General features: G+C 48.8%; 1 protein-coding gene across 3 annotated transcripts in view; it reads left to right on the top strand.

Annotated features, from left to right (window-relative positions):
• The window catches only part of LOC135519965 (glucocorticoid modulatory element-binding protein 1-like), a 27,249-nt gene extending 13,340 nt beyond the window's left edge, over positions 1–13,909 (top strand). For 2 of the 3 annotated variants that reach the window (XM_064945232.1, XM_064945231.1), the window contains exons 2-10: positions 7,316–7,486; positions 7,843–7,901; positions 8,143–8,264; positions 8,490–8,593; positions 9,242–9,390; positions 9,909–10,052; positions 10,395–10,532; positions 11,015–11,137; positions 11,829–13,909. In XM_064945232.1, the coding sequence (XP_064801304.1) occupies positions 7,359–7,486; positions 7,843–7,901; positions 8,143–8,264; positions 8,490–8,593; positions 9,242–9,390; positions 9,909–10,052; positions 10,395–10,532; positions 11,015–11,137; positions 11,829–12,460 (1,599 nt within the window). In that variant the 5' untranslated portion in view covers positions 7,316–7,358 and the 3' untranslated portion in view covers positions 12,461–13,909. The remainder of the gene's footprint in view (positions 1–7,315; positions 7,487–7,842; positions 7,902–8,142; positions 8,265–8,489; positions 8,594–9,241; positions 9,391–9,908; positions 10,053–10,394; positions 10,533–11,014; positions 11,138–11,828) is intronic. The other variant, XM_064945233.1, reaches the window with a different exon arrangement.

Raw genomic sequence — 13,909 nt, 5'->3', positions numbered from 1 at the left:
TGAGAGGGCGATGAGCCACTATGAAATAACAAGCCTGGCTAAGAACAACTTTAGGGTTGTAACTGTCAACATTTACAACCCATACGTTAAGGACGAAGAGGTGAGGGCCTTTCTGGGGAGATACATTGATAACGTCTCCTCAGCAAGGCACCTCAAAGACTCCCTTGGGTTTCGGAATGGGAGGAGAGGCTTCCAGGCCCTCCTCAGGGAGGACCCAAAGGGACATGGTGGCTACCTCCATCCTCCTGCTATGTTCTCCCTAGGGGCTGACAGGGGGACGTTGTTTTATGCACGCCAGCCCCCATTTTGCAGGCGCTGTATGGCCTACGGCCACATATTTGCTTCGTGCAGCACAAGAAAATGCAGATTTTATGGATCTGAGGAACACGAGGCGATGGATTGTGACAAGCCTAAGGCGTGCCACGGGTGTGGCTCGTCAGCACACCTGTGGCGGGGGTGCCCGGCTCGTCAGAGGTCATATGCGTCTGCGGCTGGGGGGGGAGCAGGAGCGGGGGATGGGGGAAGAAGAGGAGGGAAAGGAAGCACGCCTCATGACCAGAGTACAGGTCCAGAGGGGAAGGCCGCAAGGAAGGAGGAGGAGCAAGAAGCGGCGGATGGAAGAGAGAAGGAAACGGAAGGCACGGGAGTAGGAGAAACAGGAAAAGTGGCGGAAGAAGGCAACCGAGTGGAGGAGCATGAGAGAGAAGAAAGCGAGGGAGGAGTGTTGGAGAAGGAGACGGTGGAAGAGCAAGTGGACTGGGGGGAAAGTGCACTGGTGGAAGAGATGAGGGGTATGGTGGAGGAGCTGGCGGAGGGGAGGGTGGTATCTCTCCACTGCCGCCATTACTAAAGAAGAGAATGAAGAGGAGGGTGCGATTGGCCGACAGTGAGAGGGAGGGGATGGCCAAGAGGGTGATGGGGGTGGGAGAAACCTCTGGGTTGCTGTTGGTTTCCCCAGGCCCTCAACTTCTGTTGGGTGGGGACACACCTAACAAGGCTCAGGACTGGGTACAGAAGGAGGTGGGGAGTTTTTTGTTTGGGGACTCAGCCTCCCCGATTTTTTTTTTCCCAATCCAGCTGCAGTACTGGGGAGGGGGAGGATTGTGGGGGTAGACCCAGGGTGCAGGGCACCCCGGAGCCAAACACTATTCCTGCATCCTGGGTTGGTGAGATGGAGGAAGAGGGGGGGATGTCGGGAGGACGGATGGTGTTCTCACCGGTAGATATGGAGCAGGGGAGCATCGGGTGAGTCTCCTGGTTTTTTTTTCTGTCTGGGTTTAGAATTTGAGTGTATTACATGTTTTTATTTTATTCTTTCATGGGGTCTAATTTTACTTTTGTTAGTTTAAATGTAAGGGGTTTAAGGGATTTTGTTAAGAGGAGGGCGGTTTTTAGTTATTTGGAGGGTGTGGGGTTTGATTTTTGTTTTTTTTACAGGAGGTTCACCTGAGGGATGGAGGGGATGTTAGTAGGTTTAAGAGGGAGTGGGACAAGGGGGAGTCGGTTTGGGGTATTGGGGGGTGCACTCATCGGGGGTAGGGATTCTGTGTGGGCACAGGGAGGTAAAAGTGGAGGATTCCTTTGTGGTAGTGCAGGGGAGGGTTATAGGGGTGGATGTCACGATAAGGGATTGTAAATTTAGATAAGTGGTGGTGTATGGGCCACAGGTGGTGGCAGACAGGAGGGAGATGGTGGAATGTCTGACGCCCCTGTGTGTCACAAATAGGAAATTAGTGATAGGGGGGATTTTAATACAGATTTAGGAATAGGGGGATAGCAGTGCAGGCGCCATTGCCGGGCTAATGGTTTGCCATGGTCTGGTAGATGGTGGTCTGCACACTACTCCGAAAATGGCCGGTCCTACATGGCGCAACTCCAGGGGGGTTGAGCGGAGGCTCGACTATATTTTTGTACCCAGGTCTTTGGGTAAGTTGTCTGGGCGGCTGTTGCCTGTTTTATTTTCGGATCACGACCGGGTGCTCCTGCAGGTGGGGTCGCCAGTCTGCCTCTTTGGTAGGGGGTACTGGAAGTTAGATCGGGATGTGCTGGAGGAGCAGGATTTTGTTGACGGGTTTTATGGTTTCTTTTGGAGGCTTGAAGGCCTCCGGCCCATGTGCGAGGGGGTGTTAGAGTGGTGGGAATTAGTTAAGGTGAGGATTAGGGCTTTTTTAATAGGGTATTGCAAGAGGAAAAAAAGGGAGGAGAGGAGGGAGGTGGATCATATCCAAAGGTTAATTGAACTCGAATACGAGGCAGGCAACCTCGGCGGGTCGTTTGACTGGGAGAGATCCGCAACCCTAAAGGCGCAGCTCAGGGAGTTGCAGGAGCGGAAGGCTCGAGCTTTACTGGAGCGTGCGCATAGTGGCTTTCTAGAACATAATGAGACTTGTTCTGCTATGTTCTTTAAGTCGGTTAGGGCCAGACAGAGTAGGAAGGTAATGCATGGCGTTAGGGAAGAAAATGGAAGTATAGTTAGAGAACCAGAGGATATGTTCAGGGTGACAACTGATCATTTCCAAGGTTTATTTAAGGACAAGGAAATAGATGTAGGGCAGGGAAATGTGTTTTTAGAACACTTGTCCAGGCGGTTGCCGATGGACATTAGAGAAGTGATGGAGGCCCAGATCTCACTAGAAAAGGTTGAGAGCTCTTAGGAGGATGGGAAAAGGGAAGGTGCCTGGGATGGATGTGCTGCCGGCTTGAGTTTTATCTCAAGTTTTGGGGTATACTTGGACCAGTGGTTCTCGAAGTCTTGAAGGACATCCTTGAGACGGGGGTCCCGGGGGGATCAATGGCTGTTGGTGTGCTGTCACTTTTATATAAGAAGGGGGAAGTAACAGACCTTGGCAACTGGCGGCCATTGACCATGCTGTGTGTAGATTACAAGCTACTTGCAAAGGTTTTAGCAGACCGGTTGCGCACAGCCCTTCCCTACGTCGTCCATAAGGATCAGACGTGCGGGGTAGAGGGCCGCTCTATTAGATGGAACCTACAGTTAATCAGGGACTGCATCGCTTGGGTTGAAGATAGAGGATTGCCTTTATTAATGGTAGCAGCGCTAGATCAGGCGAAAGCCTTTGATCGCGTGAATAGATCCTTTTTATTCAGGGTGTTAGGTCGATTAGGATTTGGGGAGAAGTTCATAGGATGGATTCGTACATTATATGTCGGAGCGGGGTGCCGAGTTAGTGTAAATAGTCACTTGGGTGACGTTTTTGATCTCTCGTCTGGGGTCAGGCATTGGTGCCCACTCTCGGCTCTCCTCTTCGTTCTGTACATGGAGCCTCTGGGGGCTGCCATTAGGGCAGACACAGGGGTGGAAGGCTTGCTGATCCCTGGAAGTGGTGGGCTGCGTGTTAAGATGACGCAATACGCCGACGACACTTCCTTGCTGCTATGCAAGGACTCGTGCCTGACAAGGTCCCTTGCCATCTTTGGGGATTTCACCCGAGCGTCGGGAGCGGTTCTGAACCATGCAAAGTCTTCCGTCAAGTTTTTCAGAAGATGGCGCGGTAGAACGGATGTGCCCGGGGGGTTATCTCTCTGTGAGGGGGCCCTGAGGATTCTCGGGGTCCATTTTGAGACCTCCGGCTCAGCGATGCTAAACTAGAACATGCGTATCGCAGTGGTACAGAGGAAGCTAGCAATGTGGAAGGCTAGGTATTTGTCATTTATGGGTGGATGTGTTGCCGTCTCTTTTGTTTTTGGCGTACATCTACCCATTGCCGGCTTGTCTGAGGAGGCCTCTAGTGAAGCTTGTGTTTCAGTTCATGTGGAGTGGCAGGTGCGAGTGGGTCGCCAGGGCACGCATGCTCTGTCCCATCGGGGAGGGAGGTAGGGGGGTACCACATTTCCCCCTCAAGCTGGACGCAATTTTTGTTTCTTTCTTGTTAACGGAGCTTGCTCATCCAGTGATACACCCGTCCGGTTACCTCCTGCGGATGTTCTTCTCGTATCAGGCGAGAAGCGTAATGGTGTGGTCTAACACGGGTCCTCGGGCGGAACAGCTGCCGTGGCACTTTGGTCATGCGGCCAAGTGGCTGCGTGCACACCCTGAGGTTGAAGTTGCCCGAGTAGGTTTAGATCACAGGCACCTGTACGAGGAGGTCAGAAAGGCAGGGAGTCCGGCGCCTGTAGTGGGCATCTCGGAAGTGGTCTGGGAGGGGGTGCAGGTGCGGGGTCTGGACAACAGGCTCAAGGACCTGAATTGGTTGAGCCTCCATAAGTGCTTGCCGGTACGTTCCATCATGTACCGGTATAGTTTGGTGCAATCCCCCACCTGTCCAAGATCCTCTTGTGGCAGGGAGGAGACTGTGCGCCATGTCTTTTGGGACTGTGCCTTTGCAGGAGTAGTATGGGCTAGGGCACGGGTGTTGTTAGGTTTGGTAAGGGGGGATTTTGTATTGACGTGGGCCAGGTTAGAGAGAGGTGTAGGGAGAGCGAGAGGGACGGATAGGGACAGGTTTCTGCTCTGGCTTCTCATGAGTCTCTTTAAACGGGGGCTGTGGGAAGCCAGGCAGAACATGGTGAAGACAGGGAGAGATTGGGGGGTGGAAGGGATAGTGAGGAGGGTGGAAGGAGATTTGAGGGGGAGGATGAAGAGGGAGGAGAGGAAGTGGGGGCAGCATGCTGCTCGGGAGAGGTGGAAGGGGGGTTTAGGGCTGGGAGTTATTTAGATTTGTAAGGGGATAGATTAGGGACGGGGAGATAGGGAAAGGTATTTTGTAGGGTGACGGGGAGGGAAGATGCTCCCCTGAGGTTTTGTTTGGGGTTGTTGTTTAGTTAAATTAAAATACCATTATTGGAGTATGTATGAAAATTATGAGTTGTAAAGAATGAATGGTATTGAAGGTAATAAATTATTTGTTATTAAAAAAAAGATAGGCTGTATAGGTTTTCACGTTCTGTTTGTTGTTTTTGTATAGTTCGTTTTTTCATTCCTCATTAAACGTGTATCAAAAATACCACGCTGCATTTTGGTCCGCTTCTCCTTCACCAGACGAAAGCCGATACAGAATCACCCACCACAATGGGACCAAGCGGCGTGGTAACAGGCAACAGCAGGAGAAACATAATAAGGATTTCTGGACTTGGGAGAAAATCCTAAACGGAGAAGGACCCTGGGCTCAGCCTGGAGAATATCGCCGCCCCAAAGAAGAACTGGAGGCGGTGAAAGCGGAGAGGCGCCAGTATGAGGAGGCAGCACGGCGACTCGGAAGGGAGCCCGAGAGTCAGCCCCAAAAATTTATTGGGGGGGTGGCTCAGGGAGAGTGTGGCAGAGTCAGGAGTCAGACCTGAGCCAACTCTCCCTGTTTATCGTGAGGAGCCAAGGAGGAGACCAGAACCAGAGCCGGTGTTGGAGGTGAGCGAAGCAGAGACTGTGAAGGAGTTAATGGGGAAATTGGAGGAGACAGTAATGAGGGAGTTGCTGTGTTGGTGCTTTAAGCATGATATTCGCCCGACGGAGCGTGTTGGGGATTTGATGGCACCTGGGTCAGCGCTCCATACTCGTCCTGAGGTGCGTGTTAGTCGGCTGGTGAAGATGGTGCCAGCCTCACGAACCAGGCCTCCTGTGCACCTCCCTAGCCTTGCACGTCCTGTGCCAGCACTGCTCTCAAGATCTCCAGTACGCCTTCACGGTCTAGCCCATCCTGTGCCACCCCCACACACCAGTCCTCCGGTGGCAGCTCCCCGCACCAGGCTTCCTGTGCGTGTCCTCAGCCAGTACCACCAGTGCCAGCACCACGCATCAGGCCTACAGTGCGCCTCGCCTCTCCAGCGCTGCCGGAGCCTTTCTCCTCTCCTGCGCTGCCGGAGTCTCCCGCCTGTTCATCGCAGCCAGAGTCTTCCTCCTCTACAGCGCTGCTGGAGTCTCCCGCCTGTTCAGCGCTGCCAGAGCCTTCCTCCTCTACAGCGCTGCTGGAGTCTCCTGCCTGTTCAGCGCAGCCAGAGCTGCCAGCCTGCATGGAGCAGCCAGAGCTGCCAGCCTGCATGGAGCAGCCAGAGCTGCCAGTCTGCATGGAGCAGCCAGAGCTGTCAGTCTGCAAGGAGCTGTCAGTCTGCATGGAGCAGCCAGAGCTGACAGTCTGCATGGACAGCCAGAGCTGCCAGTCTGCATGGAGCAGCCAGAGATGTCAGTCTGCATGGAGCAGCCAGAGATGCCAGTCTGCATGGAGCAGCCAGAGCTGCCAGTCTGCATGGAGCAGCCAGAGCTGTCAGTCTGCAAGGAGCTGTCAGTCTGCATGGAGCAGCCAGAGCTGCCAGTCTGCATGGACAGCCAGAGCTGCCAGTCTGCATGGAGCAGCCAGAGCTGCCAGTCTGCATATGGAGCAGCCAGAGCTGCCAGTCTGCATGGAGCAGCCAGTCTGCAAGGAGTTGCCAGAGCTGTCAGTGTGCAAGAAGCCGCCAGAGCTGTCAGTCTGCATGGAGCTGCCAGAGCTGTCAGTCTGCATGGAGCCGCCAGAGCCGCCAGTCAGCATGGAGCAGCCAGAGCCACCAGTCAGCATGGAGCAGCCAGATCTGTCAGTCTGCCAGGATCCGCCAGTCAGCCAGACTCTTCCAGATCCGCCAGTCAGCCAGACTCTTCCAGATCCGCCAGTCAGCCAGGATCTGCCAGAACCGCCAGCCAGCCAGGATCTGCCGGATCCAACTACCTGCCTGAGCTTCCTCTCAGTGCTGGGCTTCCTCTCAGTGCTGGGCTTCCTCTCAGTCCCGAGCTTCCCCTCAGTCCCGAGCTGCCCCTCAGTCCCGAGCTGCCCCTCGTTCCAGTGGGTTTCTGGGTGAGGACTACTAGGCCATGGTCGGCGGCGAGGGTGGACTATCTTAGGACGCGAGGAGGAGGGACTAAGACATTGATAGAGTGGGGTCCACGTCCCGCGCCGCCACCATGGACAGACGCCCACCTGGACCCTTCCCTATTGATTTGATGTGCGTCCGGGAGTCCGCACCTTAGGGGGGGGTTCTGTCACGCCCTGGTCGAAGTATATTGTGTTTGTCTGCATTTATTTGGTCAGGCCAGGGTGTGACATGGGTTTTTTGTGGTGTGTCTTGGGGGTGTATAGCATAGTCTATGGCTGCCTGAGGCGGTTCTCAATCAGAGTCAGGTGATTATCGTTGTCTCTGATTGGGAACCATTTTTAGGCAGCCATATTCTTTGAGTATTTCGTGGGTGATTGTTCCTGTCTCTGTGTTTGTTGTCATCAGATAGGCTGTATAGGTTTTCACGTTCCCTTGTTTTTGTATAGTTTGTTTTTTCATTCCTCAAACATGTATCAAAAATACCACGCTGCATTTTGGTCCGCTTCTCCTTCACCAGACGAAAGCCGTTACATGTCCCTACAGTAGTCCAGGGAGTGGTCATGGCAAGTGCTGAGATCACAGTGTCCTCAAGGAACATAGTGATGGTGAAGGAAGAGGAGGAGGAAGGGGAGCACTGTGAGAGCCGCAAGACTCAGGTCATCCTCCATCTGCAGCCCATCATACAGGGGTAAGACTTTAAACCACAGCTGCATTGCAAAGAGGGGGCACTGGACACAACAGGGTGGAGGGTTTGAGTTACCATTTGGACAAAATGCAAAAGTCTCAATTCTATTTGCAATTAGTAACTATTTTAATTTATTGTTACTACGTAATGTAATTGCACTAAGAAATGACAAATGTAACAAACAAGTTTTTTTTAAGTGTACAAAGTGCTTTTCTAGACATCCAAGTTGTCAGTAAGAGAACTTTCTTTGAAGTGTAGCATTCTGATAGCAGGTTTGTTATATACTGTACATTGTAACAGCTGCCTCAGTGGGAGTGGTGAATATTGCATGAAATAGTGGACTTTGTCGCCTCCTACAGGGCAAATGAGGACAACGCTGACACTGGCTCTACTGTCCTAGCCATAGAGACGCATCATGGTAAGATTCCTAAAGACGCTTTGTTTCTATTGCTTATTTGTATGACCCGTATTTTAATTCATCACTACATTCAACTTGGAGATTAGATTTGTATTGTATACATCATCTAGTAATTTTTTAAAACTGGATATATAATTTGTATTTTGTTTTGTTGTGTTTTTGATGTATGGATGCTTGCTTGTGACATTGTGTATGTTATCTACTGTGTGTTTATATTGTATTTTACCATTATGGATGCTAGAAGACAATCTTGCGGAGGGTGAGGAGGTTGAGTATGGATATCCCATCACCTGTGGCGAAAGCAAAGCAGTCCTCCTGTTTAAGAAGTTTGTCTGTCCTGGCATCAACATCAGATGTGTCAAGGTACCTGTCATCAAGTAACTTGTTCATAAGTACTGTATGCCACTAAGAAACACGCTGGTACCTGTGTGTGTGCTGTTTTTGTGTGTGTGTGTGTGTGTGTGTGGGGGGGGGGGGTGTTCATAGATAATTTTGCTTTCCATTGTCGATATGAAAGCATGTGAGATTTTATTATTTAACTCTTTCTGTGCCTGTGATTCTCTGTGTTGCTTTTTCTCCTCCCTGCAGTTCAATGACCAGCTGATCAGCCCCAAGCAGTTTGTTCACATGGCAGGGAAAGCCACTCTGAAGGACTGGAAGAGGGCCATCCGACTGGGAGGGGTGATGCTCAGGTAGGCTGCGACATACTGGGTGGAGGGCAGGGTTTACATTTACATTTTGGTCGTTTAGCAGACGCTCTTATCCAGAGATACTTACAGTCAGTGCATATAACTAAAGAAGCTAAGACAACCACATATCACAAGTAAAAACTTTATTAAATAAAGCATCTATAAGTAGAATCAGTGCTAGGAAAATGACAGGTTGGGGTCAGTATGTGTCTGGGATCTTCTTGTTTTGCCTGCATCGGGTTACCTGGAGTTTTTTTGCCCCATATATTCCACTAGCAGTTAGTAAGCAGCGTTCTTGTGGTGGTAGGATCACATATCACGCTGTCAAATTGATGAGTAATGCATTTCTCACCCCATCTTTGTGTTTGCACATGTTCTCTGTCCATCTGTGGTTTAGTCTGCTGCCTTCATATCCCTACATATCAGATCAGAAGCTTTTGTTACAAGCAAAGCTTTGATGAAACATTGAATTCATTAACCACTTGTAAACATTTCACTGTGTAATACACATATTGCCGCAACTAGAAGTAGCTGTTTTCTGACTGGATTAGATATAGTGATAACAATGTTTATTATTATATAACTAATCATAAAATAAATATACTAAACCATTATCCTTCTCCCAAATTTTCTCTTATGTCCTCTATGCAGGAAAATGATGGACTCAGGTCAGATTGACTTCTACCAGCATGACACAGTGTGTACCAATACCTGCCGCAGCACCAAGTTTGACGTGTTGATCAACAGCACCCGCTTCCTTCCGGGCAGCGCCATGCAGCCCCCCCCTTCCCCTCTGCCAAGTGAGCCTATCAGCCAATTAGCCAAGGGCTGACTACACATTGCCCAGTGTGCCTATCAGCCAAGGGCTTACCTAACTACAGTACACGTTTACTATGGACACATTTACTCTCTCATATCCCGTGGCTGCTGCGATTTATTAAACTGCTGTTTTTATCCCTGCACAAACTACACTTTACCTTCATAAACTGTACCACTCATTTTTTGAAATGGACTACATCAATGAATAATTGCCCTCAGCAGTCTTTGGTGTGGCACCTATATTATCACTGGACAGGGCAGTGATTGGAATCTAGAAGTAGGAAAACAATTAGATTTAGGGGCCTCAATGGTCTCCTCAGATGCGCATAGAACTTGGATTGAAAACCCTGTGCTGTGAAGGCACTTTCAGAGCCACACAGTTGTTACCACTGCTTACAACCAAATGTCTACAACAGAACTGAACCAGAATTTGAGCTAGTGATATGAGTGATGACATGAGATGTTGGAGGAGTGATTTGATGTGTGTTGTTGTGTATAGTAGATGGAGGCCATGCTGCAGTGTCAGATGACAGGCTAGAGGAGAAGGCCTACACTACAGTGGAGTGGAGCCCTGGGCCAGCTCCTCCCATCACCAGCACAGCCAATGGACATGTCAAGAGGAAAAGGGGTGACATCATCCCTGGTCAGTATAACAACAACAGGGATACATTGATAGTTATCTTAATGTAAACACATGCAAACAGGCACGTGCTTACGCACACACGTTCACACACACATACTGTATAAACACACACACTAACGGACGCATGGTGACGCACACACACACACACACACACACACACACACACACACACACACACACACACACACACACACGTGTTAGGGACTTACTTACAGTACTAAGGGAAGTCACTTTGATGACTAAAAAGGCATCCTGGTCACATCTGACGTCTTGACATACACACATATTCCCCCAACACCATTCCACTTTCCTAATCATGCCACGTCTCTTGCCTTTCTCTAGATGGCAGTCTAAGCTTTTGGAGAGGCATAGCAGACGTTGGCCTGATGGGGGATGTGTTATCCAGTTTCCGCACAGAACTGGTGGCCATGTTGAGAGGAGTGGAGGTCCGCAGTGAGAAGGCCATTTTGCAAGAAGCCGGTGAGCTTACACACTGTGACAGGTTCCCACACATACTTACATAATACTTACATGTATGAAATATCAGAGAGTTAAAAAAATGTAATGTTCTATGGGTAACATGTACAAATCATTAAGAACACCTTACTAATATTGAGTTGCACCCTCCCTTTTGCCATCAGAACAGCCTCAATTTGTCGGGGCGTGTACTCTAAAAGGTGTCGAAAGCGTTCCACAGGGATGCTGGCCCATGTTGACGCCAATGCTTCTCACAGTTGTGTCAAGTTGGCTGGATGTCCTTTGGGTTGTGGACCATTCTTGGTACACACGGGAAACTGTTGAGCACCTGTACTCAGTGTATTTAGCAGGTTTATATAGAGGCAGGTGGATTGGCAAGAGTTTCGTACAACAAAATTATAATTGGGGATTGGTTAATTTGTTGGACTGATTTATTTGAATTGCCTGTCTATTTGTTGTTACTGTAATGTGTTGTGTTGTGTCAGATGCTGTTGTGCTGAACTCCCTTTCGGAGATGTTTGGGCTGCTGGACTCAGTGAGGAGGGTTCTGGACCTGAGACGCAGTGAGACTGATGACAACCAGCAGCAGGTCCACAATGCTCTTAATGGTGAGAGAATGTAAGCTTGGATGTGAGCTTAGAATGGGCAAACATACACTCTTGGAAAAAGGGTTCAAAAAGGGTTCTTCGGCTGTCCCCATTGGAGAACCCTTTTTGGTTCCAGGTAGAACCCTTTTTGGTTCCAGGTATAACTATGTTGGGTTCCATGTAGAACCCTCTGTAATGGGTTCTACCTGGAACCAAAAGGAGTTCTTCAAAGGGCTCTCCTATGGGATTCTAGATTGCACAACACATTTGTACTGTACTTACAATATATAGGTTTGGATCCCTGCACTAAAAGTAACACCGTTGTTTTAAGTTATTTTTGCTTACCAGATATGTATACAGACTATTACTATGTTAGGTTTTCTTATTTCACTTGTGGTAAACCGTGGGGTGTTGGGTTGAATGTGCCGAGATTAACACAGAGACAGTGAGGTTTTAGTCAGCAAACACAACTATACTAGGCCATAAAATAAACATAGCAAAGAAAATCACATAGGTTTGGCTCAGTTCTTCTTCTCAGCTTTGGCTCTGTCTCTCTCCCGGTCTCTCCCGGTTCTCGCTGGCGGTGTGCCACAGTGCCAAATGTCGCATCACGTACCTCCCCTCTATTATCACCCTGTGGGGTAGACCTCCTGGGATATCACACTGTTCATTGCTCAATGTTATACCACTACAACCATGTGTCCTTCCTCAGTGCTGGAGGACCAGTTGGAGGACCAGAGGAAGCCGAGGCAGGATGAGCCTCCACCCAGCCCTGGTCACCTCTACATGGGCAGCTTCTCCAAGGCCACCCCCTCAAAGTGCCCGCGGCTGCATCCCTCTAGCTCTTCCACCACCCAGCCTCAGAACCAGACCACACAATCGTCCATCATCTTATCTCCCATTACCACATCCCCAGTGGGTCAGCCTCTCAATGTGGCCGGCTTGCCTGTGGCCACACTGGCCCAACTCCCCACTGGCTCCCAGCTCTTCACCCACTACACCACTGGCAACACCTCTGCAGGAAAGAGAGGCAGCGCCAGTTCTGTGGCTCTCCATACAGCCTCCAGGGTGACTGTGCTCAACACAACCACAGAGTCATGGGTGGAGACCCCTCTACAGGTGCTTCATCTAACCCAGAAGAAGGAGCAGGACTCTGGGGACAAGGAGAGCCAGAGACTGGGGGAGGAGAGGATAGTACTTGTGCAGCAGGGGGTACTACTGGACACTCCAGGGATTCAGACACACTTTGCTGGGAACAGTGGGGGCTCAATCAGAGATGGAGGAAGAGGGGGAGGAGCAGGGGAGGGACAGGAGAGTGAAGGTACAGAAGGAAGGGTTGCATAATGTAGAGTATAATGTAGTCTTTGGCAGGAAGAGGGCATTAAAAGAACGTAAAACCAAGTGAGAAAAGGGAGAACCGTAAGGAATACAGTTGAAAGAGAATTGAGTGAGTGAGTGAGTGAGTGAGTGAGTGAGTGAGTGAGTGAGTGAGTGAGTGAGTGAGTGAGTGAGTGAGTGAGTGAGTGAGTGAGTGTGTCTGTGTGGAAGAGAGCAAGAAGGTGAACTTCGCCATGTCATGTCATGTGTAGCTCCACACAGATTTTAGGCTATATGTGTTTTAGGCTATATGTGTAACATAATTTTAACGTACAGTACCTTTTCATATGGTGTTTATTACTGCAGGGCCCATAGTACTTTAATTACCCATGGTCTTCATCATCAAAGATATTGATATACTTAATGATAGGGGAGAGTGGGCTAAGTTGAGCCATTTCTCCATCAAGGAAAATATTGTATTCTTTCTAACAAAGATGTCTACATTTATTTCAGGATGTTGTGTATCCCTGAAAATAATCAGAATTATATATATATATTACAGTTTTGCAGGACAAGGTAAGTTAAGCCGCCTATTTCTGTACTGAATTAAATATTACCACTACTGTTTTAAAACACTGTCTACCTTTATTTCCTAAACACAAATCAACACAATCACAATAAATTTTTTGTGTTTTAATAATTTAAAGCATATTTAAACACTGGTTTAAAACTCTTTGTACTTTTTAAAAACACATTTAACTTAGGCCAGGCCCTGTTGTCACCTCATATCCCAGCGATAATGAGAAGAAAACACTTACATTTGCTCAACTTGCCATTGGCTCAACTTACCTCGTGGTCATTGGCTCAACTTTCACACCATGGTAAACATTTTGACTATATTAGCCCACACAGCTACAAGGATGCACTTTCATGCTAGGTTTAGGACCTCATATTGAAACTTATAGAGACCCCCAACTGATGTACAGAACGATCTTAAAATGATCTACATTGGTTTAGATACATTACAAGCATCATGAAAACACTTTAACACAATAAATTCATTTTTTTGGATCTAACTTGCTTACCACTTTTTCCATGTGATTTCTTTCTTCACAGAGCTCTTCCTAAATATTTGGTCATGTAATACATGTTTTGTGTATGGTTTCCTAAAAACAAGAGTGGCCTAACTTACCCTTTGGCTCAGCTTACCCCACTCTCCCCTACAGGGTTTTATCACAACCTTCTTCAGTAGTTCTCATCAACTCCTGCAAATCACAGCTTGTATTCATAAACCGTATCAGAGTAGGATTGCTGCTCTTGGATCTGTTTTGCATTTTAAATCATAATGAATAAAAAGGGGGGACCTGATCCTTAAACAGCACTCCTACTCTAAGACGCAGAACTCACTGTTCCTCTCGAGTACACCAGGAGATAGGAACCATCTGTGCTATTATCATTTGGCTGTTTGTTCCATTC

Source organism: Oncorhynchus masou, chromosome 29 (assembly GCF_036934945.1).
Source record: "Oncorhynchus masou masou isolate Uvic2021 chromosome 29, UVic_Omas_1.1, whole genome shotgun sequence".
Lineage (NCBI taxonomy): Eukaryota > Metazoa > Chordata > Actinopteri > Salmoniformes > Salmonidae > Oncorhynchus > Oncorhynchus masou.
This window is presented reverse-complemented; position numbering and strand designations above follow the sequence as displayed.